The sequence below is a fragment of the Chroicocephalus ridibundus genome, chromosome 2, assembly GCF_963924245.1.
Source record: "Chroicocephalus ridibundus chromosome 2, bChrRid1.1, whole genome shotgun sequence".
NCBI classification, from domain to species: Eukaryota; Metazoa; Chordata; class Aves; order Charadriiformes; family Laridae; genus Chroicocephalus; species Chroicocephalus ridibundus.
In genome coordinates this window covers 104646820-104673303 of record NC_086285.1, presented here as the reverse complement: position 1 = coordinate 104673303, position 26484 = coordinate 104646820, and the positions used below count along the sequence as shown (strand labels likewise).

Here is a 26484-nt window from a genome sequence, read left to right as displayed (position 1 = left end):
CCTGCTGGCCATGCTTCTCTTGATGCAGCCCAGGATATGGTTGTCTTTCTGGGCTGCACGCGCACAGTGCCAGCTCATGTTGAGCTTCTCATCCACCATTTGCCTTTTTTATAATAAAATCGTGTTATTTAGTCATGGTCCAGCCTAAAATCCAATATGATCCCAAGATCTTTTTCTACAGCACCACTGCCCTGCCTGTTGTTCCTCACCTAGATGTGCGTAGATGCTATCCTGCCACAAAGATAGTTTAGATGCTTAGTTTTTCTCAGATCCTTTTGATTTCTAAGCCTGCTCTTGAATGTGTTGATAATAACATTGTCTGCAAATTTACCGAATGTAGTCCTTATTCTACAGTCCAGATAACTTCTGAAATTAGTGAAAAGGACATGGGTGATTTAAAACTTTTTGCAGTTATCCCATTTGATACATTAGTTAGTTTTGACATTGAACCATTCACAAACTGGAAAACCATATTCAGGAATGAGTTTTCACACATGTATCTTGTAATTTAATTTATGCAGCAATGTTACCTTAGTTTCTCCAGTTACCATTGTGATATCTAAAGGCTATTACTGTACCAAAAGAAGAAAACACATTTTTGAGTTTTCAAATGTAATGCCTTTATTGTATATGTTGAATTAAAGACAGCCCTTATGAGAAGTTAGGGCACGTTACCAATTTTTAAAAGGAAGCACTTTAGCTACTGTGTACACAAAGCACCACTAACTATTTAATTGAAAAAAATAATCTATATATGTAGTTTAAAGAAATGAAGATGCATCATTTAATCTTCATTGCCCTCTTGCAGGATTTCAGTCAGGAAACTGTTCAGCCATACAGATCTCATTACTGAAATCAATGGAAACATCAGTTTGTGTAAAAGCTTCTTGTGTAGGAACAAAAAGGCAAGATTAGCTTTCTTTTTTTATTATTTTTTTTAAAACACTGTTTTTGCTTTGTCACTTTTCTGCATCGTTTTCTCTCTACAGACTCACCAGGCTCCCTCTGGTGGCTTCCTACCAAAACCATTGCTGCGCTTAGGGCCACGTACGAAGCCACAAATTAAAGACTGATTTCATTAGCACTTCTTGCTACAATAATAATTAAGGAACTATAAATTTATTCAAGTGTAAGGCTTTGTGTAGCCTACTGTTGTGTAATCTAAGCGATAGTATGCTTTCTGAGCTAAAAATACTTGAAAAATACATTAGGGTTTGCTTTTTATTTTCTCAAATTCTTTCAGGGTTTGGAAAGTGAGAAATAGATGATACAGATGACCAGTAGGTTAATATCCCATAACATCCACACTAATGATCAAACAGAACATCTGAATCTATAAGTTCAGTTAATTGACTTTTAATATCTCTTTTTAATCAGGTAACATTCTCTGATTCTCTGGATGTGTCATATTGCCTCTCAGCCGACAATCTCTTCTGCCTCAAGTGTGGATGTAGATTTTCTCTTGATCCCAGGGATATTGCAAACTGGCGTGGGAGAATTGCTGGATGAAATCTTCGTAGATATTGCTCTCTTTTGAGCTGATAACGAACCAATTTGAACATTAACATATTAACCAAATTAACATTTATTTTTAAAAGATTTCTTTAAATCTTTCCATGATCAATATCAGGAAAAGTCACCTCTAAAGGTACAAGAAAAAGAAGCTACCTATTTTTAAAATTAGAGTATCAGTATTAATAATTATAATGTCATGAGGCTTTTGATGGCCACAAGAAGGCACAACTTCTCTTGCTCCATCTTAGGGCTGGTGACACAAAGGACTGGGGCTGTAACGCAGGACTAAAAGGGACACCAAAAGACACACAGTGTGCAAACTCCACCATCGCATCTACTTTCAATGCTTCTTTAGGACAGCTTGTATGATCATCTGAATTCACTAAAAATGATCATTGTACATCAAGGCGCACTGCTGTTTTCTTTCCAGGAGGGCAAGCATAAGCAATCTTTGAATTTTGGATCAACCTTATTCTCTAAAGTCCCTCCACCAGGTGGACACCTGTGAATCTGAACTGCCTCCAGCAAGGGTTTCCAGTCTTCAAATATTAAAAAGTGTCTGCAAAAGGAAAGAGAATAAACCGTTTTCCATATCCACAGGTCAGAAAGGAGCACACTTAAATTGCTGCACTAGAAATGGAAGTTAACAGGAGCAAAGTGCTTTCTGATTGCAAATTATAGCTGAGCGCTAAAACAGAGTGTCTACAAAGGTAGTGGGGTTTCCAACAGTGGTGTTTTTTAAGGATAAATAGGTATTCATGAAGATTGGTTATACCTAGTTAATCATTCTTCTTTCTGATTTCTGTTTGCCTTCTGAGATGCGGGGCAGTTGGATTAAGAACTCCTCGAGCAGAGCCCTCATTCACGGTGCTCTGCATGTACCCAGCAAGTCTTGGGAGGTGAGGGAAGGGAAGAAAACCTCAACAATATTTTCGGTAAACTTCAAATAAACTCTGAGTAATAACATCTCCCATGAACTCGCAGAACAATGAAAAACAGAATCAACCTAATGATCCGGACTCTGAACGAAGCCTTCTCCTGGAGCAAATTAAAACACCATACAGCTGTGCCTGAATCAATAAGGACCCACCCAGGCAGTTACCAAAATCAATAAAGAAGAAAAGCCTGGCTCAAACAAAATCAAGCTTGAGCTGCCTCCATCCACTACAATAAAAAAATGTCTCACTAATTAGCTGAAGGTAAAACCAGTCTCTGTTCTATCAGAAAAAAGATGAGAGCTGGAAAAAGCCAAAACGCAGAAAGCTGACAAGCAGCACTGAAATCTGGCTTCTGCAAGACCTTTAGTTAAGATCTAAGGCAACTATGGACTGATTTTTCTGTGTTGATTTTTCCATTTTGATGTCTATATTTTAATGTCCTTTCCCTGAATTCTGACACAAACAAGGTTGTAACAGTAGTAAGGTGACACACAGCATAAAAACCTGTAAAAGAAAATAACTTTCTAGTCATCCCCAGAACTTCGTAACTGAAATTAATTTTGTCAGGCTATTTAACTAGAAGATGGAAAATATGTTTTGTAAAGCAATCAGGATCTGTTGGTAATTCTAATAGTAATTCTGATGAAGACTATTAAATCTGCCTTAGAGTTTTCTCTTCCTGCCTCACAGTTTATACGACAACAGTCTGACGTATAAAATTAACAGAAGTAGTGAACTAGCAGTGTTTGTCTACAAAAAAGCCTGGTTTTCTCTGCTACATCTGCACACGTCCTTTGCGTAGTTAGGGAAGTATAGTTGTACCATTTTCCTGGAAAATATAAATCTCTGTTTACATAGGTATCCATATAAAAAAATTTTAATATCCCAAGAGCAATCAGAATCACATAAAACACACACTTTTTAGACATGATACCTGCAGAAAAATGGCAATTCCCTCATACTTTTTCTTGCACAGTTGTATTTGGAGCCATCTCCAGGCTCATCAGTAATGTGGACAAATTGAGTTTTGCTTCCCTAGACTGGAGAAGACGAGGGTCAAAGCAAGGCCAGGATGTTGCTGACACACGAGCCCTTTCCGAGCAGCTACGGAGAGCCTGAGAAAGCCGAGGGAGACTCTTTACTGCCTTTGGCAACTGCTTGCTTTGCCTGTCTCTGGAGCTGACTCCTGGTTGCTTTACCAGCTGTACACAGCTGTTTCAGCAGCAGTCATGCTTTCCAAGTGTTATGGTTTGAGAAACCAAGAACAATTTATTGTTGTTTAGATGATTAGTCTATCACACAATGACCCCTTCCCACCCGGGAAAGGGAATCGAGAAAAAACAAGGAAACACCAGGGCTGAAATATGAAGAGATTTAATGGGATAAGTCTAAATAATTAACATTAATAATGCTAAAAAAAAAAGTATTGATCCCGATACCAATATAAAATATACAAGTATTATACTCAGCCAATTCTATCAGCAGGAAGCTGTGCGTTCCCAGCCGTGGACAGCAAATGTCGGACACTGTGAGCGCAAGAGCTTCGGGAGGAAGGGAAAGGATCAGTGGTCCAGCAGTGGGGCAAAAAGTTCTCTGGACCGCCACCATCAAGGGGGAGAGAGCAAGAGAGAACAGTACACAGCAAACTTTCCAATTTATATGGAATGTGATGTTCATGGTATGAAGTAATCCTGTTGGCCAGTTTGGGTCAAGTGCCCAGGTCTTGCTCCTCCTCATCCCTGCACCTATCAAGGCTCGAAAACACTGAGACCTTGAATACCACATACCATATCTGGCTATGAAGTAAATATTTTCTCAAATTCAGACACTCATGTCTTCTAGAAGTGCAGTTTTCTCAAACATTAGAAAAGAAATTGGTCCTGTGTCGCTCAAACCAGGACACCAGGTTAGTTCTTTCTGCTGTGATCTCTTTCAGCATAGATAACTTTGATGTTTCCCACATGGCTGAGGTATCTTCTCTAGCTTGTATTTCTATTTTTCTTATATGGGAACATGAAGTTCATTTTACAGAACTTAACCTTTTCTATTCTTGCTCTACTACCTTGAACCAGTCAGATGCCCATTTTCTGAAGCTGCTTGAAGGTAGACCAAGTGTCCATTTAAACGACTTCTGCAGATGCTCTGCCCATGACCTGGATGTCTACCGTACTCTCCTAAGTTTTATGAGACTTGCTCTGTTGTGCTGTATTTTATTGCAAGTGTTCATCAAAATACCCTTGATTCTGTACGTCAAGAAAAATCAGGTATCGATGCTCTCTGTTTTAACTAAAACACAGTTGTGCTTTTATGTACAGGCAACTTGCTTCTGCAGCCAACAGTAAAAAGCATCCCATGGGGTAATTGTCACAAATCAAGGGAAGTGAAACAAGCAACCCTTTTCAACAACTATAAAGCAAAAGCATGTTGCTAGGCCATGGTGATTAGCTTTTGTCATTTTTACAGAGAAAATTGCTGGGCATTGAATAAAATATGGGTAAATGTTTTCATATAGAATTTTTAAGTCATATGTTTAGAATACTAATTTAAAACATTAAATTGTAATTCAAAATACAGATGGGATTCTGGAAACTGTAGCTTCAAATTTAATTCTCCACTTTTGATGGCCTGCGTTTTAAAGGCTGTATTACAACTGATATGTAAGAACTGGAGTAGAGAACTAGGAGAAAAAAAACCCAGCACAAACTCTGTGATGGAATGGCAACGGCTCCCAAATGAATAGGGACAGATGTTTACTTCTTTCTAAATGTCAGCAAGGAGCAATAAACTTCAGTTTATTAGTGACACCTCTCCACTACAGAAATCTGAATGTAGCAACAACTATGACCTCAGGGTTGCATTATTCCCAAGAACATAGATAGAAGGCGGTTTAATGCTTATAGATACTTGACTTTTTCCATACTAATAACTTTATAGAAGGTGAATCAAAGGTGGGTTATGAATCATGAGCTTTTGATTTAGCTTTTGAATGGTTTTTAAAGTTCACATCTCCCTTTAAAATGTGAATTTCTACTCCAGGAACTGTCGTAAAGAAAAAACATGGAGTACGATTGATGTGACTATTGTGTGTGACCTTGTTTCACAAATAAATAAAAAAAGGCGGTCTTGAAAATAAGCCTATTGGTAGCCTCGTGTTTTATAAACAAAACATGACCAAATCTGGAGAATATTTTTGCAGCAAATAGAATGGGTCAGTCAGCTAAGGGCTGAGTTTTCTCAGCCTGGATTTCTGGAATTTTATGGGCTATTCATATGCTTAAATATGAATACGCTTTAAATTGTTTCACTGTACCGACACCAGGCTGCAGTTTAGAGGCTTGAACCTCAATTCCAGCTTCATCTTCACTACAGGGGAAAAAAACACACAAAAGAATTTATACAGGAGCAGACAGATTTTACTGAAACACTTTTCTGAAGAAGAGTTCTATGTATATATACCTAAATTCAGCCCCTGATTTTTGTGCCTCACTTATTCAATGCATCCTAAAAATGAACAATGTGACTGTAGCTAAAAAGGGTAGGAAATGCGTATTAGCACGTGCACTGTTTATTGTTTCTCCAGAGCTAAGTAAATGTTCATTTTTAAATATAAATGTGTTTTACCGACATTATTTTGTTTATACGCTTTATTATATATACATTACATAGTAACGAAGACTTTAGTAGTAATAAATATTTTAAATCAATGTCTTGGATTGTTTAATAATGAGTTCTCTTTCCTGAAACAAAAAAAAAAAATACCAGTGTAAGTCAAATATTTTTATTATTGGAACCATACAAAAAATAGGGTACCCAGCCACCAGAGTGAGCAAAAGGAAGGACATCCTTGTGATTTTTTTTCTCAGTAATATCTTCCTGATCCAGCCACTGAGGAGTAAGCCTGTAGGTCTAGACTTAACTACGTTCCCAGCTCGTAACTAAACTTACTTAGGTTCCCAGCTCCTTTATAGGCTTCTTCCACTATATTTCCCATTGATTGCTATGGAACATTATGGAGCCAAAATACCCTGTTGGAAGTGAGTAATAACATCTGAGAAAGAAGACTGTGGATTCTGGCCATAGACAGAAGAAATTGCTTTGCTCTTTCTGAAGTTCATAGGCTGTTCTATTTTAGACAAAAGTTGATCTCTCCATGTCAAAAGGTGTTTAGGACTAGATTCAATAAAACTAGATTCAAAGAAATGTGCTTAAGCACATGCTTAAGACATCTCTTTTGTAAAAAGATGGATTTTCCTACAGTGTGATGTAAATTTTGCACTGATTTTTTTCTCCCATTTTCATATGTGTAATTTGTGCATTAAATTATGTAATTATTTGTACTGAATTCATAAGACCTTTTCTTTTGGAACTTTCTATTACATGAAAATTTTAGCAGTTTACTCAGTCTAGATAACAAGAACAGTGGGTGAAAATGTCAACGCCTGTTTTTTTTGTGGCAATCTTAACAGGAATCATGAGTGCTGTCAACAGGGGAACTTTCCTTAACTGATGTAAAAGCTGAAGCCTGGAGGTCTGTCAGCTTCTTTTCCTATGATAGAAAAGCTGCATTATGGTCATGTTCTCTCTTTGCCCCCCTAATGCTTGGGGCAGTCTTATAAGTACTATATATGTTACAACACATACATAACAGAAAAGCAAAACTTGAACTGCAAACCTGTCAATTAAACATCTAAGGGAATGAGCAGAGTCAATGAGCCAGATCACTAATGTAATTTTCATGTTGCTTTCCCTTAAAACTGATTTTGGTTTTGTCTCCACTTTTCCTGCTTACTTTTCTGTAAATCTAATATCCTTTGGTCCCCTTTCAGGCTATACTGTTCAAAAGATAATATTTCTTCGGAAAAGAGAAGTGTGATTGATGAGGACTAACGCCACATTTCAGATGGAGAGTTGTGATCAACACAGCATTAGCATTGACTTCAGCAAGGCTCGGGTTGCCCTCCTGACGTCTTAGAAGAGAGTGATGTCTGACAACCAGATACGATTCAAAAGCAAAACATCAGTGGTATTCAAAAATATTTCTTGTATCTCATCATATGAAGGAATTCATAGTGGTAAACGCAGGCATCAGCAACACTAAGGAAATCTGTAGGGTATTCTATTCATTTTCACAGCCTACTCAGAGCACTTCCAAAAATTCCGCAATATCTGATATGTTCTAGAAACGTTTAACAATGTGTGTTCTCAAATCTCTTACAGAAATAAAGACTAGTAGGTTTGCGTGGTAATTGAATACGTCAATATATTGATAAGGTATGCCCACAGAACAAACAAACAAAAAAAAGCAACGCAAGTCTTAGGAATCTTTAGTAGTTTATTTTTGCTTGATATGTTTGTAACTTCTAACCTGAGTTACAATGGACATAGAAAACAGTTCAATCCAAATAAAAGTTTCTCAGATCTATAGAAATTGAATTGCGCTCCCCCATTAATGTGTTCCTTTGGACATAATGGACCAGATCATACGTCGGTCTAATTAAAATCTAGATCTGCAGAAGGCAATAGCTCTGCCGTCAGCTGATGTACAGCTGCTGAGAAGATGCCTCAATATAAGCAGCAAAAGGAAAGGCAGGGGGAAAAAAAAGGTCAAATTGCAGACTGCAAAATAAAGAAACAAAAGCTCGTTGCCTCCAAGAGCTCATCTGAGCGGTTCTGTTTCTCCCTGCTGTTCCCGCAGGAAAAAGTAGCAGCGAGCTCTTGAGTAAACAGGGCACTGTTTGAAAAAACCCTTTCTCCCCCAGCCTGTACCTTCACCCCTCTGCCCAGTGTGCGCTCCCTATCACAGAGGCAATTTTAACAATTAGCGGTCAGGATCCCTAGGGAAGAGAGATAAAATACAACATAATCAGCTGTAGCTAGCTGGCTGACTGGCAATTTGGAAAAACAAATGTTTAGCAGCCCTCAGACAAATCCCTTTCACTCACGAGGCCCGGGTGAACATTTACAGGAGCTCGCATCCCTGTTCGGGAGGAAGTTTTACGTTTCGCCTGCTGTTGAAAAGGCTGCCTTTTCAGCAGCGCTCAGTTCCGCACCGCTAAGGGCTCCCAGTCCGCCAGCCCCCGCCGGGGATGTCGCCGTGCGCCGGCGGCTTTTGTGAACCCGGGCTTCGTGATTTAAGCGTGAAAAGCGGCCAGACTTTCTTTCCCTTTATTTTTTTTATTTTTTTTTTTTTTTTTTGAAAGGGGAACAACGTCTGCCACCTCTTCTCCTGCGAGAAACTGCATATTACAGAGTGATTAATGAAAACCTGCGAAACGCGGTGAAAACAGCGAGCGCAGGCGGACTAACTCTTGCTGCCGGCCACCTGTTGAGGCGGGTGTACGCAGGCGCTTAATTATGTCTGTCTTTCCCAAAGAGTTCATTTAAGCCAAGCTGGACCTGCCTGGGGGACTCCACCTCGGAGCCTCCCGAGGAGCGAAGGCAAAAAGCAGCAGAGAGAACTTTTCCGAGGTGGGGACCGCGGTCGGGCTGGTCTGATCCGCTCCGCTCCCTGCCCGCGGCCGCCCCGCCCCTCGCTCCGGCTGCCGCCCCCTCCGGGCAGCCCCGCGGAGGCAATTATAAGCTGAACCGGGGAGGGGAACAAGAAATCCCCCCACCCCTCCTTTCTCTAAGGAAAGGACATCCCCGGGGAGCTCAGTCTCCCAGAGCAGCAGGTGGGCGGCCGCCAGCGCGGGAAGGCGCGGAGGCTCCGCCGCTCCGCGGGGAGGGTCCGGGGAGCAGCGGGGGCGGCTGGGGGGTGCTTCCCCCCCTCCCCACCCCCCCTCCCCGCGCCGGCGGCGGGGGCGTCGAGCCCCGCGACCCGCCGGGCGGAGCGCGTTGCCTGCGCGGGGGCGGCCGGGGCTGCGGCGCCGCCTCCGCGCCCGCCAGCGCAGGCTGCGCCCCTGCGAGCGGCGGGTCACCCTGCGCGACGGCACCCTCTTCCCTTCCATCTCTCCCTCCCTCCATCCCTCCCCGCCGGCGCTGGCGGGGGGCGGCCGCCCCTGGCTGGCCGCGGTCCGCGGTGCCGGGGAGCGGCGGCTCCGCTTTCCGCCCGCGGAAACTTTGGCCGGTGCCTAAAGGGGGAAGATGGAGCCGGGGGAGCCCGCGGCGGCGCCCTTCAACCGGTCCCGGGCTGGCGCAGAGCCGCCCCGCGGGGAGTTCAACCTCTCCGGGCTGCCGGAGGCGGAGGGGAAGCCCCTCTTCGGCATCGGCATCGAGAACTTCATCACCTTGATCGTCTTCGGCTTGATCTTCACCCTGGGGGTGCTGGGCAACTCGCTGGTGATCACGGTGCTGGCAAGGAGCAAGCCAGGCAAGCGCCGCAGCACCACCAACATCTTCATCCTCAACCTGAGCATCGCTGACCTGGCCTACCTGCTCTTCTGCATCCCCTTCCAGTCCACGGTCTACGTGCTCCCCACCTGGGTGCTGGGCGCCTTCATCTGCAAGTTCATCCACTACTTCTTCACCGTCTCCATGCTGGTGAGCATCTTCACACTCTCGGCCATGTCGGTGGACCGCTATGTGGCCATTGTGCACTCCCGACGCTCTTCGGCCTTACGTGTTTCCCGCAACGCGCTGCTGTGTGTGGGGCTCATCTGGGCACTCTCCTTCGCCATGGCCTCACCTGTAGCACACCACCAGAGCCTCTTCCACCGTGACGCCAGCAACCAGACCTTTTGCTGGGGGCACTGGCCCAACCTACGCCACAAGAAGGCCTACGTGGTTTGCACGTTTGTCTTCGGATATCTGCTTCCGCTGCTGCTCATCTCCTTCTGCTATGCCAAGGTGGGGCAAAGCGGGTAGTGGTGAAGGGTATGTTAAAGGGATGGGAGGGGGACAATGGTGGCAGATCGGGGCACATGGAGGGATGTGGCACTGTTGGGAGACAATGGGGCAGGGGTGAATTTGTGGTGCAAAGGGAGAGGGCAGGTTTTATAGCCAAGGGATGGCTGAGGGGGAGGAACACGCGTGTATGTGTGGCACAGAAAGATCAGGACAGAGACTGCACGGGGTGGAGGGGGGAGGTGTTCAGGCAATTACTGGGGTCTCCTCTGCCAGACTTCTTTGTTATAAAGTACTAAGAAGCCCCAGTGCTCTGCTACTTTCTCTGTCAATGCAACTCTTCTTGCAGTGCTGTTTGAGGAGTTTAACTCAAATGAAGTACAACAAAGCAACAAGTTGTTCAGGCTTTAAACAAAGTGTCGCAATTCTTTAAAATGTGGTGCGCTTAAAAAATTACACAAACCCACTGGTTCGGTCTGATCCAGTTAATGTGTTAAGAACAAAAGGTGCATTATGCCACCGGGTCCCTGTGACCTGTGTCTTGCCCCGGTTGATGTGTCTTGCCCCGGTTGATGTGAATGGGAGATTTACCTCTGACTTCAGCAAGGGCAGGAGGTGCTGGGGAGCAGTGCATGAGGACCCAGCTAGGAAAAAGCGATAAGTAAGGGTGCCTGAATAAGGGTACTTCAGGACTTTTCTGCTCAGGCAAACTGTCACGCTCTTCTGTGAATATTAATTGCAGCCTTCAGTGTAGGGTCCCCTGCTTGCTGCTGGTCAGTGGTCAGGATCTGGAGCACCGTCTGCTACCTGCAGAGTTAAGCAGAGACACTCTTGTTTCTCTGCCGGCAACCTTCAGTAGCAGAATTTCTCCTTAGGCAGTAATTTACATTTGAGACAATAAGTCTGCTCTTGCAAATAAGGACTGCTTCAGTCTGACCTGCTAAATGTTTTCATATATAAACTGAATTCTGTTTTCCCTGGGTGAATACACTGGTATTTCATCTACAGTGGTGAATATGACTGAGCTGTGAGAGGGATGAAACTTGCTGTAGCCATAGATCATCAGAGTTTTAAGAAAATATTACTATTTCAGGGAGAATGTTATGGAATGAGTGCAGAGGGAGCTTTTCAGCTACTAAGAATTCTTAAATTTTTCAAAGCCAAAGCATCTTCAGTTTCCACATAAAGTACCAGCCTTCAGAGTTTAATTATATGACAAAAGGTTGAAAACAAGTCTTGCAAAATTACAACAGTCCTGCATAGTATAGAGGGGGGGAAAAAAAAGGAAATATGCTTAAACAAAATATAAGCATTGGAAATATAACACACCATGTTATTACAAAGCACCACTGCAGAAGTAGATCTCTTAATATTAGTATGAATATGTAGTTAAACAAAACAGCACAAAAAACCCCAAAGCAACCCTATGTGAAATACATGCCCAGAATGGGTTCATCAAATCAAAGCCAGTCAAAGTTACTAACTAAAACCTTGTGCTTAAATTATTGCCAGGCCAGGATCTCACCCTTGCTTGGTGGTGTCTTTTGAGCCTGTATCTGCGATCTTGCTTGCCATGGTGTCAGGCTGGAAGATGCAACCTGAAGGGATGAGGTTTAGAAGATACCTAGGAGGTACCTGGCATTCCCATCAGTGTCAATGACGCTGAAAAAGGCTCTTGGAGGTATTTGTACCCTGCAGCATAAAGGCTCATTCCTGCCCTCGTTAGGAGCCACTGGCGAATCTCCAACTACAATATTTTGGCACGTGGGGCAGGGTGAGGGAGAAAGTAAGGATGACTGACAGCAGCTGAAAATCAGAGCTGCAGTTTTAGATTTGTCAAAGCCATTGCTTCTCTCGCAGGTCTCAAGCAAAGTGGTCACTGTGAGCTTTTGTTGATGTCACCAAAGTACTATGAGGTACAACAAGTATTTTGGCTTCTGAATGCACGCAGGCTTGGAGGATTGCTGCTGTGTAATAGCCTCAGAAGTATTATAAAAATAAACGCATTAGTTTCTTATGGACTTCAATGGTTTTCATGAACTGTGGATTAGCTAAATAATGCAATCTTCTGATACAGTAGATTAAGACAAAGGAGACTCATTTCTCTATTTGAATATATTGCCTTTTCCAGACTCCTTTAAGGCAGTTCTGTTTCTTTTATAAGCAAATTGCAATTGAACTTTCAGTTTTGAAAGTCTCATTTTTTAGGCACTCTAATAGGGAGTTGAGTTCTTTCTCTCTCTCACTCTCTCTTAAATTATGTTAGGAGACATTTGTATTTTCCCCAGTGGATAGCAACACTGCTACCACCTATGGCTGTGTGGAAATAGTGCTAGGGATTTGGAAGCAGTGTCCTCCCACAAAACCAGAACCGGAAATATCACTTGATGGGCTCTTGAGCCAGAGATTTATGAGATCGTGCTCTGTGTCCTGTTTGTACAGCTCCCCATTTCCTCTTTCCCACAAATAACTTTGGTTCAGTTTCAACCAAATTTGATAGAGGAGTGAAAATATCAGAAGGAATGGTATTTCCCTAGTTTTGTGAAAACAGGAGTTAATGAAGACAGTGAAGAGTCTCCGTCATCCTCTCTCCTTTAAGGAGAGTCAGTTTGCTCTCAGCTGTTAAACATCAGCCAAGCTGTAAGGGGAAGAGGTCTTATGTAGCATCTGTTCATGGAGGAAATGTGTCTTTTTGGGTACACACAGTCAAGAAATCACAAATCCATAGGAAACCAACTTTTGTTGGCTCACAGAACTACTCTTGAAAGAAGCTTACTATTCGAGTCAGAGAAGCAGTGATTTATATAGTTATTAGTTGAGTTACAGCACTGCATACTTGTAGGCAGCCTGTATTCTTATTTTGTTATTGCTTATCCTCTTACTGGCTGCATTTTTTTAGTACTGACTTTTTGTATGTGTTTTGTAACACTGCTACAATGTTTGCTCACTAATGTATTCTTACAGGGCAAAGTGATAAGTGATTCCCAGTGAGCTTCTAACAATCAACATCTGCCAGGGTAGTGCAATGTGACAACTGATTTTGGGTGCTTCTGCTTTTGGGTACCCAATTATGAGCCTTCAGTCCTTGAAAGTCAAACCTTCAACCAAACTTTTAGGTTGGGCACCTAAAATTATTAGCGAACTTCTCCTTTTATAGATTTATAAATTTAAAACCTTTTTTTTTAATATTTCTTGCTTTAAGAATCTTTCCATCATTATCTATCATTTTGAACATTCTGAATTCATAGAAGTCACCTATGATTTATAGATTTGGTTAAAAGTAAGCCATAAAGTGTAGGAGCCTCAACATAAAATACAAGCTTATATGATTCTTGGCTTAAGATACTCTGTCTTAAATTTTGCTGAGCAGTGAGGGAAAACTATGTTAAACTACACTGAAAAGAAAAAATAAAGGATATGACACATTAACGACACACTATTAAATGAAAGAGGGTGAAGGATCTGTTGTGACAATAGAAGTAGCAGCATTACTTCAAAAAATTGATTGCAGGCAATGGCACTTGAATTTAAATCAGGTTCATACTATAAAATATGGTTCAGAATGTAATGCTTGCATTATGGCTCTGTTAAACAAGCAGTTCATTCTTAGATAATGACCTTGGGCAGGCTTTCTTGCTGCACGATTTCAATGGCTAATAGTGAAGGTGTAGTCAGTGGAATGATTATATACAGCCGGAGAGGAAATAGGCTTTGCAACAGTGTAGGCTTCAACCTTTTACAATGTTTGGTAGACTTACGTGAATAGGCACAGGTAGTTTAAGCTATTTTTTAATCTCTCCCTTATAGGGAAAACCTCTTTCTCAACTTGATTTGGTCATAGTCCCTCAGCTTGGGCTCTCAAACCATCTTGAAGGTAGTTCCTGAAACAACTTGGGGGGGGAGGGGGGAAAGAAATGGGTAGTCTGCGGGCAAAATCTAGGGTTTCCCAAATGCCATCAGTGGTAGTCGTGGTAGTACAGTCTAGACCAGACTGGAACTTCTTATACGTCTATGATCTGACCAGTCTCCTTACACCCTCTTCCACAACCACATAACTTTCTTCCCACAGCACCTCACCCTCACCTCCAGAAAACAGGAAAGCTATTCCTTCCCTGAGAGCCAAATAGGATCTCTGATCTACAGCTACATGAAAGCTGGAGTTAGAAAAGTTTCATGTAAGGAGTTAATTTTTCCACAGAGTTGAATTTTTAAAAAATGTAGCACCTCATGAGAACAGGTAGTGACCTATTTTTACGTAAGGTGGGCATTTCGTTCCATGAGTTAAAAATGCACGTGCAAATGTATTAGTGGGTATTTTGAAAGGCTTTATTTAGAGAAATAACCTGATACAAATTAAGAGGCACAAGTAGAATTATTATTCATTCAGGTGAAGTGACAGTGGCTGTTGGAGTAACATAGAGATTATTCATTGGCCCAGAGAAGAGATATAATTTGAGCAGGGCAGTGAGGAGAGGTGTCTTTGATTTGCCTTGTAGTGTTTGTGCATAAACATGGCTCTTAATATCCCTTCATGGCATTCTGTATAGGTCTCTGAGTGCTGTTCCACTGCTGTTGATAGGTAATTAAATTCTGCCTATTTCTCTTGCTTCTGGTTTGCATACCATCTGGTGCACTACCACTTAGAGCCAGCATGTTTTCACTGCAGAGACTTATTTTATGAAATACATACATAATATGAAAGAGAGGAAATTGAGAAGGATTAATTAGAAGATTTGTCATCTAAATCTTCAACAATGCCCCCTCCCTCCCAGCCCCCCATCCTCAAATGCTCAATTTAACAGTTTTTTCTACTGCATCTTTCTTTGGACTGGAGAGAGATGCAATGTTAAAATTTGTACTAAAAGTTTCATAGAATCATAGAATGGTTTGTGTTGTAAGGTGCCTTAAAGATCACCCAGTTCCAACCCCCTGCCGTGGGCAGGGACACCTCCCACTAGACCAGGCTGCTCAAAGCCCCATCCAGCCTGGCCTTGAACACTTCCAGGGATGGGGCATCCACAACTTCTCTGGGCAACCTGTTCCAGTGCCTCACCACCCTCACAGTAAAGAAGTTCTTCCTAATATCTAATCTAAATCTCCCCTCTTTCAGTTTAAAACTGTTACGCCTTGTCCTATCATTACACTCCCTGATAAAGAGTCCTGCTCCATCTTTCCTGTAAGCCCCCTACTGAAAGGCTGCTGTAAGGTTTCCCCAGATCCTTATCTTCTCCAGGCTGATCAACACCAACTCTCTCAGCTTGTCTTCATAGGAGCCCTCTGATCGTCTTTGTCGCCCTCCTCTGGACCTGCTCCAACAGGTCCATGTCCTCCTTATGTTATGGACACAGTACTCCAGGTGTGGTCTCATGAGAGCGTAGTAGAGGGGCTCCCTTGACCTGCTGGCCACACTTCTTTTGCTGCAGCCCAGGATATGGTTGGTTTTCTGGGCTGTGAGTACATATTGAGCTTCTCATCAACCAACTCCCCCAAGTCCTTCTCCTCAGGGCTGCTCTCAATTCATTCTCCCCCAGTTTGTATTTGTGCTTGGGATTGCTCTGACCCAAGTGCAGGACCTTGCACTTGGCCTGGTTGAACTTCATGACGTTGGCATGGGCTTACCTCTCAAGCTTGTCCAGGTCCCTCTGGATAGCATCCTTTCCCTCCAGCGTGTCAACCACACCACACAGCATGGTGTCATTGTCAAACTTGCTGAGAGTGCACTCAATCCCACTGTTCATGCCACCAACAAATATGTTGAACAGCACCAGTCCCAGTACTAACCCTTGAGGAACACCTCTCGTCACTGGTCTCCACTTGGACATTAAGCCGTTGACTGCAGCTCTTTGAGCACAGCCATCCAGACAATTCCTTATTCACCGAGTGATCCATCTGTCAAATCCATGTCTCCAATTTAGAGACAAGGATGTTGTGTGGGACAGTGTCAAATGCTTTGCACAAGTCCAGGTAGATGATGTCAGTTGCTCTTCCCTTATCCACCAGTGCCGTAACCCTGTTGTAGAGGGCCACCAAATTTGTCAGACAAGATTTGCCCTGAATGCCATGTTGGCTGTCCGGGATCACCTCCTTATTTTCCATGTGCCTTAGCATAGTTTCCCAAAGGATCTGCTCCATGACCTTTCCAGGCACAGAGGTGATCGTTATTGGCCCAGGTCTTCTTTTTTTTTCCTTTTTAAAAATGGGGGTTATGTTTTCCCTTTTCTTTTTGTTTCAAAACAAAAGAAAAAAAAATGTTTGTAACTTCAAAAGATTCTGCAGTTCTGATTTCTGGGAAGAGTTTATCTGACTTTAGTTTTGGGCTGTGAGGGAAAAACATGGTACAGTACAGTCCCTGGGTGGCAGATGATGGGTTTTGGAAAGGTCCAGTAGAGACAGCCCATCGTGGTAAGTTATGTGAAATGGGTACAACAGGTGAAGTAGCAGTGATGGGAAGTGAACTTCACTGTATTTCTCCCATGCTCTTTTTTGTTTTTACATTTTTACCCATGGACTAAGCAATACAGCTGTTTGGTACACGGTGACGGCAGGTGAATAAAGAGTGTGTGAGCCAGAGGGTCATCTCCCTGGTCTTCTGCTGGACCTCGGGGGCTCTTCTGTCCTTTTCTTCTGGTCTGCTTCATCCTGGAGAAGAAAGAAGAAAGGAGGAGGACTGAAGCCAAAACGGGACCTTCTCAGAGAAAACCCATTTATTTTTCTCCCGCCTTTCCTGAGCTCAGGTTAGCCTTGGTAGAAGCCAGGCTAGTGTTTCAGAACAGAGAGTGCACGTGGGCTGAGTCTTTCACACACAAACATGTTAGTGCACAGATAAGCCCAAATCAGCTGTGCTTCCAATGTTAAGTGGTTGCAAGTAATTTTTATTTTTGTTGTTTGTGGTTCACTGGTAGCTAAGAGTAGATACTTAGAAAGTGGAATCCACTGATGAGCTATGGTTATTCACATATACCATCTTATTTCTTCTAATTCATTATTTATGTTTCAAAGACTCAAATGCCAAACCTGGATCAAGTCTACAGGTCATCTTGTCTGGTGTCTGTCCTGGTAGTGGTTAGCTGTGCATCCCAAAGAAAACAGAGAAAACATCCCCAGATGATATAAGAGAATTTGAATTTATACCTTTCTCCCCACCTCAAGAAGTCTTGGTATAAGCCCCAAAATTTAGTGTTATATTCCTTAAAAAAAATCCTTTTAATGCTGGATGGTCTTAGAGCTATGTAAAGTGCAACCTAACATCATCATCATCATCTAACTGAGCGCTACCCTCTGACGCTCTCTAAAAAATTCCTCTTACCATATTTTACTTAAACCCTCGAGTTTAATTAAGCATTTTCTTATTTATTTTTTTTTATTCTGTATGGTTTACAACTTGTTAAACACATTCAGCTGAAGAGCATATTCACTGCCCCCCCATGCCTACAAATCATGCCTTATGAATATAGTAGATTCAGTTAATAATGACTGCGGATAAAGTAGGGCATGCACCTCTATGCATCCACTATCCAAAACCTTATGTGTAAATCATTACGTTAAAATTTAGACCCTGCTCATGGATGATGAGTCTTCTTGAGACAAATTTTAAAAAATTACTTGTGAAAGGTACACGACAAGTATCATCAAATTGTTGATAAAGGTCACGCCTCATGTGAGATACATTTTAGTATAAATTGTTTTTGAAAGCGTAGGCTTCTTTCGAAGATCAAATAGCACCGACATCCTGATTACATTAACCAAACATCCAGCTGAAGAAAGCAAATTATGCAGGTGACTCAGAAAAGCTCTGACTCAAAACATACACTTTTAATGTTCAATGCAGTAAAGGGCATTCTAAATTAACAAGCATTGACATTTTTATGGAAGAAGAATGATTGCTAATTCTAGGTGCATGATAGGTTTCCATTTGTTGCCTTGTTAATTTGTAATATGTATTTGTTATGTAATGCAGATGAATTTTTATGTAAGAATTCAACTGGGGTGTGCTTCCTTTCGGTTGATTCACACAGATGCAGAAATGTAATTCCTTTGGATTTTATACTGCACACTTTTGAAATGTGTAAATTGGATCAGCGATGTTTGTAAGCGACTCATGCAGTACCGGAGAGTATACTCTAAAATATACGGGTTTGAATTTTAGAAAATGGTGAAATACAAGATGCAAATTAATCTTTTCAGGTTCTCAATCATCTGCATAAGAAGTTGCGAAACATGTCAAAGAAGTCAGAAGCATCCAAGAAAAAGGTAGATTACTTTCATTACCGATGTCTATTTGTTTATATTTTAGTTTTACGGCTAAGCTAATTTGGTTTTACATTGCTTGTTGATAAAGATGGGATGGAGAGAAGGAACTGAAATGAAGTATTTAATGACATATTCAGTGTGTCTCTGAACTTAGCAGGATTGGAATCTTTTCTGATCCAAGTTTTTCATCACAGTGAGATCCCCATATTTTGAATTTCGGAGCATCTAAAATTTAGACATGGAGAAACAACCTCTCTTTAATATGAAATGATTTTTTTTTTGCCTTACAGGCATTTTTCACCAACTTGTAAATCTTTTTTATTATTATTTATTTTTTAACTAACTGAATTTTTAAATGTTTTATGAAGAATTTCTAGGTTATATGATGAGATTTCCAAATGAGGTTTATTGTACTGCCTGATAGGAGTCTAATAAGAGACTTCTAATGATTCTGCAATTCTTCTATGATTTTCCAGAAAACCTTTTATGTCCGAGACTTAAGTTATACACCAGCTACAAGTAGAATCATGAAAGTTCTTTAAAGCAGAGTATTAGCTTCGCGATTTAGAGCAATATCTGAAAGACGTGTTTATATATTGAATTTGTCAGTTAATATAATATGGGTTTGATTTTTGAGCATATTTGTCCACAGTAATCATTTGACTAACTTCTCAGTTTATGAATGTGGAGTCAGAAAAAACCCTTAGGCTATAGCTCTTCATTTGATCTGATCACCATTACCATATGGGCATGCAGACTGTCTGCAATGTAAATGAGATATACATGGGCTCAACAGGGAATAAGTAATCTATTATTTATGCATTCTCTGTTTTTTTTTAAAAATATCCTAGTCAATAAATGTTAAACCCTAGAATTAAAAGCATTATAGCCCTGATTCAGTAAAAAACTCAGCATATGTACTTTGGCACTTAGTGTTGTCAAGGCCAAAGGTGCAGTTTTCAAAGGCATTCTGTACATTGCCATCTCTACTCTCATCTAAATTATTGTCAAACGGGAAATATCTGTGCATTTCCTCTAAGCACTAGCTCTTAAAAATTGCAAGTAAAAATCAGATGTGGCTAGGAACTCGCTTTCATAGCTTCAGGGAAAAGCTTTACAGATATGGCCAAGGCTGCTTGGATGGATCAGGGTTCAGTAACCAAAGGGGAAAAAAAAGAAGCACAAAACTTCTTTTGCTTTAGAAAATAAGTTTCTGATCCTATGTCCCAACTTTTAGAAAACAACTCTGTTTTCACTACTGTGCTGTCTCTCTCTGGTTACTGTTTATTCTTTTCCATCTACTATTTTGTTAAGAATGCATTTCAGGCTTAATGATGCATCTCTAGCTGTATTCAAACCTTTATGAAAATTTCAGTAGTAGAATCTTAAAATTAATTTGTTATATGTGTGGAAAAAAAAGTTAATGAAAAATATGAACACACTTAAATGCTATTCTTCTTGCTTTTTGGTCACAAAACATCAATATTAACATCATGTGTTTTAGGTGGGTTTTATTTGCTAATGAGAAACCCTAAGCAAGATCCTATTACATATCCTATTATAAGAGCTGCCCTGGTATCTGTCATCAGTTATTTTGGCCTGTTGCCACAAAAATTAAACTTTTTATTCTGTAAGCTTCTGTAAGTTAGGTCATGTTCTGATTAGGTAGGTCACTCTGAATTATTACCAAGCATTAATCAATTCAAGAGGTATAGACCAAGTTTAATAAACTAGCAAAAAGTCTAGATATTCTCTGTGCTGCAGTGTTTATCACTCTGTGGCCACCGGATTAGTTTTGCCCGTGAAGTAGAGCCTAAGTAATCTGAAAAATTATGTTTTACAGTGTTAATGTAGTAATTATAATGGTCCTTAACATTTGGACCTTAACAAAGGGCCTTAACATTGGTCCTTTGGAATTCATATCAGGCTTTTATTGGGAGAGTGATTTAGTTGAAAGAGGTACTTGTTAGAGGAGTAGATATTAATTAATTGAGCAACTGCAAAGCACTAGCTGCTGTTTCTGAAGTAAGTGAAAGCTAAAGAAAATATTGACAGTCAAACTCCACTGTGCCTTGGCAGAATATCTTCAGCACGTGAAAGGCCTGTACTGCCTGATACTGTAGCTGTCTGGATGAATCTCATGAGCTTGGTGGCCCTTCCTCTCATAAATAATGCAAGTGGAGTCAGGAGGCAGCACTGGGGATGTTTTGTGTTCCATTTTTCTCAATTCAGTGTTTGGTGGTGAGCTTTAATTTCCAGATTGGTTTTGACAATGTGCAATCACCAGAAATTTCAAGTTCCTTACTTTTCTGTTTGTTTTTTTTTTCCCCAGTTGTACCCCAGAATGTTGTCGTATGACTCTCCTGTGGCAATTTTTTGTTTAAAGGAGAGACTTTGAAAAAAGCCCCTGCTGCTTTTGTAGACACTTGAGCAAAGTGCTGCCTTCATGCATAACAGATGTTTCTGGAAATTTTGGTCAGAAATCCTTGTATACCATAATAAAATATAGATCATTACATCTGGATGAGATTTCCCAAAGATTCATGTTATCATTATTTTTCATCAAGCATATGTCCACCTCAGAAAAGGCTAGGCTTTTGTGCAGGGAGCCAGGAACACCATTCTTTACGTTTGAACGAAGTTATACATTTGCCTTTTACTGTGGCATTTTCAAGGCTAAAGTTCACTATGCAAAATAAAGCCCATGTAGGTAATGGAGTAAAATCAGTAATAAAAATTCCAAAGTGTGTTCTCTCTCAGTATTCCCCAAATTTATCCCCCAAATAATGGATTTGAAGCAGGTTTAAAGCTGATTCTTCAAGTGCTCACGAGACGTCTGTGTTTTCCTTCCCCTGTCTCAGACAGCACAGACTGTGTTGGTGGTGGTAGTGGTTTTTGGCATCTCCTGGCTGCCGCACCACGTGATTCATCTCTGGGCTGAATTTGGAGCTTTCCCACTGACTCAAGCCTCCTTTCTCTTCAGAATAACTGCACACTGCCTGGCTTACAGCAATTCTTCCGTGAACCCGATTATATACGCGTTTCTCTCTGAAAACTTTAGGAAGGCCTACAAGCAAGTCTTCAAATGCCAGATAGGTAACGACTCACCTCTGAATGACGCTAAGGAAAATAAAAGCCGGATAGATACACCACCATCTACCAACTGTACGCACGTGTGAACTTTGAAAAGTCCTGCATGTTGGCTCTTCATTCGTGTGAACCAAACGTCTAGAAAACAAAGCACAATGAGCTTTATCCTGGTTTGTCTTGATAAAGCTAATTGGTATTTAACGTACTGAAGTTGCGTTCTGCTGTAGCAAGTTTGTGAAACTGGTATGAAAGAAAACTGGGCTGATCATTTGCATCTTAGATGGCTGTGTCAATGAAGGTGTTGGACCTTTAGAAGATAGTTGAGGAAAAATGTTGGAGATGATATTTGTATCATCTGGGTATCTGTAGGATATCTGTATTCCTACTCAGTAAGCATACAGTGTGTAAACATTCAAATATAACATATAAGAAGGAAATGTTGATATGGACAAGTAACTTTCTGACATCTTACTCCATCAAAGTGAAGAGATGGCTGAATTTTCTGTCTTAGAGATAATAAATGCCATACTACAAATTCAGGGAGGAAAACTTTTTTTCTCTCTTCAGATTGTTTTTTCTCTTTTTAAAGTAAAGGCGGGCTCTGATTTGGCGTTGAAATAGAGAGGAAATGCTAATTTTATCTATGTAGCTGTCTTTTTAATGTAACATACTGAGTAATGATGGACTTTTTTCCACTTCATATGCCTGCCTTACTGTATACACGTAACTTTTGTGTACGTTATATAAGGTTTTGTTTATGGCCTGTATGTAATTGTACCAAAATGAGGATTTGTGTCTACCTGAGTGAAACTTTTCTTCATGTGTTGCATGTGCATGTATGTGTATGTTTTGTTAACTTTATAGACTTTGAGATGGAGATACAGTTTTAAATGTGCAATATGTACATATGTTTTATAATATTATGTTCCATAAAACAACTCCGGGCAATGCGTAAGTGTTTAAAAATAGCATTGCCTTAACAGTTGTTGGAGGGGCTTGGTATCATGTGTCTCTAAATCGGAAAAAAAATGCATTTATATTATAAAGTATGTAAGGTAAATGGTCCAATTCTGAAAATTGGTAAGTAACGTGAGTAGTTTCAGCAATTTTATAGAAGTACTTAATATGTCTTTAAGCAGTAAACCACTAAAGAAATAGCAGAAGGGTGCTCAGTCCTTTGGGAAAATTCTTGTTAGCTAGAGTAAGATATGCTTTTACCTTATTTATTAATCACTCATAAACTCACAGAGTAAATTAAGACGAAAGAACCTCTGGACATCCTCTCAAAGCAGGGCTACCCTCAGAGTTGGATCGCTTCCTTGTCTAGGCAAATTTTGAAAATTTCCAAGGTTGACAATTCAGCAATATTTTTGGGCAAACTTTGCTAGGGCCTAATCACCCTCGCTAAAATATTTTTTCTTAACCCCAGTTGGGATTTCCCTTGATGTAGCTCATGACTATTGCCTTCTGTCCTTTCAAGGTACACTTGGGCCTTGTCTCTAACTAATACGTAATTTAAGATGGCAATTAAATTTCCCCCAGCTTTCTCTCCTGAAACAATGCCTCACTCTCAGTCTCTCCTCATCTGTTGTGCTCCAGCTCCCCGGCCAGATTAGTGGCCTTCCACTGGCCTTCTTCCAGCATATCCATCCCTCTCATGAACTGGAGTGTTCCAGACTGAACAGTGTGTTCCAGATGTGGCCTTACGAGCACTGAGGAGACTAATTGCTTCCCTTGACCCCTTGGCTGATTCTTGCTATTACAGCCCAGTATTACAGTAATTTATTGCTGCAAGGGTAGACTGCTGACTCATATTTAATTTCTGCCCTTGTGTCATAGAATCATAGACTAGTTTGGGTTGGAAGGAACCTTTAAAGGTCATCTAGTCCAACAGAATTACACTGAGTCCCAATCCAAATTTCAGGACTTTGCTTTTGGCTTTGTTGAGCTTCATGCGTTTGATAGCTGTTACTTCCATTCTTCTGGCTTATCAAGGCCCTTCTGAAAGGTAGCCCTGCTCTCCAGCATATCCACCACTCCCCCAGGTTTGATATCATGTGCAAACTTGCTGAGAGAGTCCTGCACCCTTGTCTGGGTGCTAAACAGTGTTGGCCAGATGCTTTGTCAGATTCCTTTTTCTCCACAAACTTGCTTTAAAAAAAAAGTTCAGTGTGGTGGAACCCTGTCAACTATGGAGGGTTAGTTCACATGAAAATGTCTATGGTTACCTGTCAGTATTGCCTGCTTAGAATCAGTAAAATAATATTGAAGACATGCTATTGCATGCATGGTGTTTGTGTCCATTCTTTCATATGAAGAGACATTTTGATGATAGTGCTAGGAACACAAAATATATGAAAAAACCTCAACTGGAGAAGAAGGGTTTGTCTGTGCAGGAAACCATTTTCTGGGTTAGGATCGAGGTTAGGAAATACTGCTTAGAAAAATGTTGAAGTTCCTTTGAGTTTTCAGATTCTCATCACCCACTAATCACTCAAATTATTAAAACACTATCAGACTTCGGTTGAATTTGTAGCATATTAGGAGATTCTGCAGCTTTGAAAATTGTTTCTTTTTTCCTTTTACAAGATTGCTTGTGATTTTATTACTTTGAATAAAAAATTACAATGTAAATATGTATATCTGAAAAGGCTTTTTTTCCTTAATTGTACATAATTTTAAACCTAGGTCCTTGATAGTTATGGAACTACATGTGTTTGAAATTTTAAGGACAAGGGGGTGGGGGAGGACTAGAGTAATCACTATTTAGAAAGACCCCACCTGGTTCCTGGTGAGTATCAGTAAAACTTCCACCTCACTTTTTAGAGAAACCTTAAGAAGCAGCTGATGCTCCAAGGCTCAGTTTCCTGCCTAAAACACGCTTTTGTTGATCAGTGTCTCTAGTGTGACTTTGACAAGCTCAGCTGTGACACGGACGTTGTGAATGTAAAAGCAGTGTTAATGTGCGCTATGTCTAACCCCTGAGCATCCAGACAGTTGGGCAATAAGTTGTCGTGCCACAAAAATGGCTAATTTGGGCAGAAAAACAGGGAATGGGCACTGATGATGCCTTACAACTGAATCTCTGCTTTCAAGTTCTGAACTTGTTGTCAGGGATTGTTGTTTCTGGTGGAGGGCGAAGCAAAAGTTTCATCACACTTCATTGCCTAATATGTTTTTTTTACATCTTTTTAACCAGAAAGGTTGATTTCAGTGTACGCTGAAGAAAAAAAAAATTCTTTGGCAAGGGCTGAATTTTTTTTAGAAAGATAAATAAACCCGTCGAATTCCACCCTGTTGTGTGAATTTGAAAATACTATTCTGTACAAAACAAAACAGGCAACTTGAAAGATTACGCGAAAGCATGTTGAACTAGAGCAAGATATATGTGTGTAATTAAGCAAATACTTAAATTCCTCTTAATTTTCTCTTAAATTATATTTCTCACAAATTGAAAGAGTTGGAGAACCCCAAAAGAAACTGTTACTGACTTTTTTTTTTTTATAAACTGCCTAAAATTTTGTTGTATGTATACTGCTACCTCTTTGTGCTGCTTCACGAGCGTGTCCTGAAGTTTAACACGTACAATGTACTTTCAGCATTGATGGCAGAAGTTGTGTATCCCATCACATCCAGTAGTAGGAATTGCTCAGTCTATCTTAAAACTGTGTCTTAGTGGATGAAGTTTTCTCTGCAGAGTGCATGAAAGACCTGTGGAGAGGCAGCATCTCTGCAGCACCTCGTGCTGACATGAGAGGGTCTCCTTTCTTGCAGGCTCTGGAAAGGAGCTTAGTTCTGTCCATCTTCTAAGGTGGCACTAAGACATTGCAGCAGGTTTCTAGCCAATTTTGCATTTTGTATGTTAGATTTTCTGGGGTTTACCACTTTTGCCTTAAAAAGATGTAGAAATCTTGTTAAAACACTGCGTCAGTGGAACTTTGAAATTGTAAAGACTAATGTTTAAAAGAGGTCAAGAAATTATTCCATCAGGGTTCTTCATGCAATGTTGGCCCTGCCTGCTTGTGGGTAGGTGTTTGAGGTATGATACGAAAGACTACAGCAGTGCTTTTCTTCAACTACTAAAGGCTAAAATACATTTCCAAGATATGTGTGGACCCAGATGCACACTGTGCACTACTATACATAAATCAGAATTAGGATCCATAGCCAGAATGGAAAAAAAAAACAACCAAAGGCACTTATCCAACCTCCTGTTCATCCTGTGCAAACACATTGAACAATGTTGGAACTTGCTCACCTTGTATGGTCAGCTCTGCTCACTTCACAGGTAATCGCATCACCCATTTCACTAATTTTGAAGAAGGTAATCATTTTAGTTGAATGTGAAGATAACGCTTAATGGCTGCTTCTAAGTGAGCCGTTAAACTACGCAGTTTTCAGTCAGAAGCATGTACTAAATATTTATGATATGTAAAAATGTAAACATTCAGAATAGCCTAAAATTCTATCTTTATAAAAAAAAAATGTAGAATTTTCTAACATTTTTCTTATGTCTAAGGTAGGTAACAAAATCATATGCTATAGTAGATTACAAAGATATGACCAAACTGGATGAAATTATATGTGAAAAATTATTATGACTGTATAAGGAGAAAACTTTCATTTTGTAGCTGAGTATCTGCAATCTTAATATTCTTTCAATATTTTGTATGTTGAAATTATTTGGATCTTTGATTATTTACAAATTCTTCTGAAGTCTTTTTCTAAATTTAAACATTGAAAAAACCCATATTTTCAAAACAGTTTAATTTTTGGCAAGATAAGACATTTTAATGACATGTTTTTTAGTTACGGTCCTTTGAGCTTTGTATTCACTTTCACTTTGTATGTATGCACCTCTTTCTTAACACCTTAGCTTTATTATTTTGATAATCTATTATATCTTCGT

The 26484-nt window shown here is 40.5% G+C and overlaps 1 protein-coding gene across 2 annotated transcripts; it reads left to right on the top strand.

The window, feature by feature from the left end:
* Window positions 1-8739: 8739 nt before the first annotated feature.
* Window positions 8740-24155, top strand: GALR1 (galanin receptor 1). 2 transcript variants are annotated; one of them, XM_063326398.1, is made up of 3 exons: window positions 8740-10238; window positions 18420-18485; window positions 21347-24155. In XM_063326398.1, exons 1-3 carry the CDS (start codon window positions 9537-9539, stop codon window positions 21662-21664), a joined length of 1086 nt encoding a protein of 361 aa, XP_063182468.1. In that variant the 5' UTR covers window positions 8740-9536; the 3' UTR covers window positions 21665-24155. The 2 variants fall into 2 exon arrangements, with proteins under 2 accessions (XP_063182468.1, XP_063182469.1); XM_063326399.1 differs by lacking the exon at window positions 18420-18485.
* Window positions 24156-26484: the final 2329 nt, after the last annotated feature.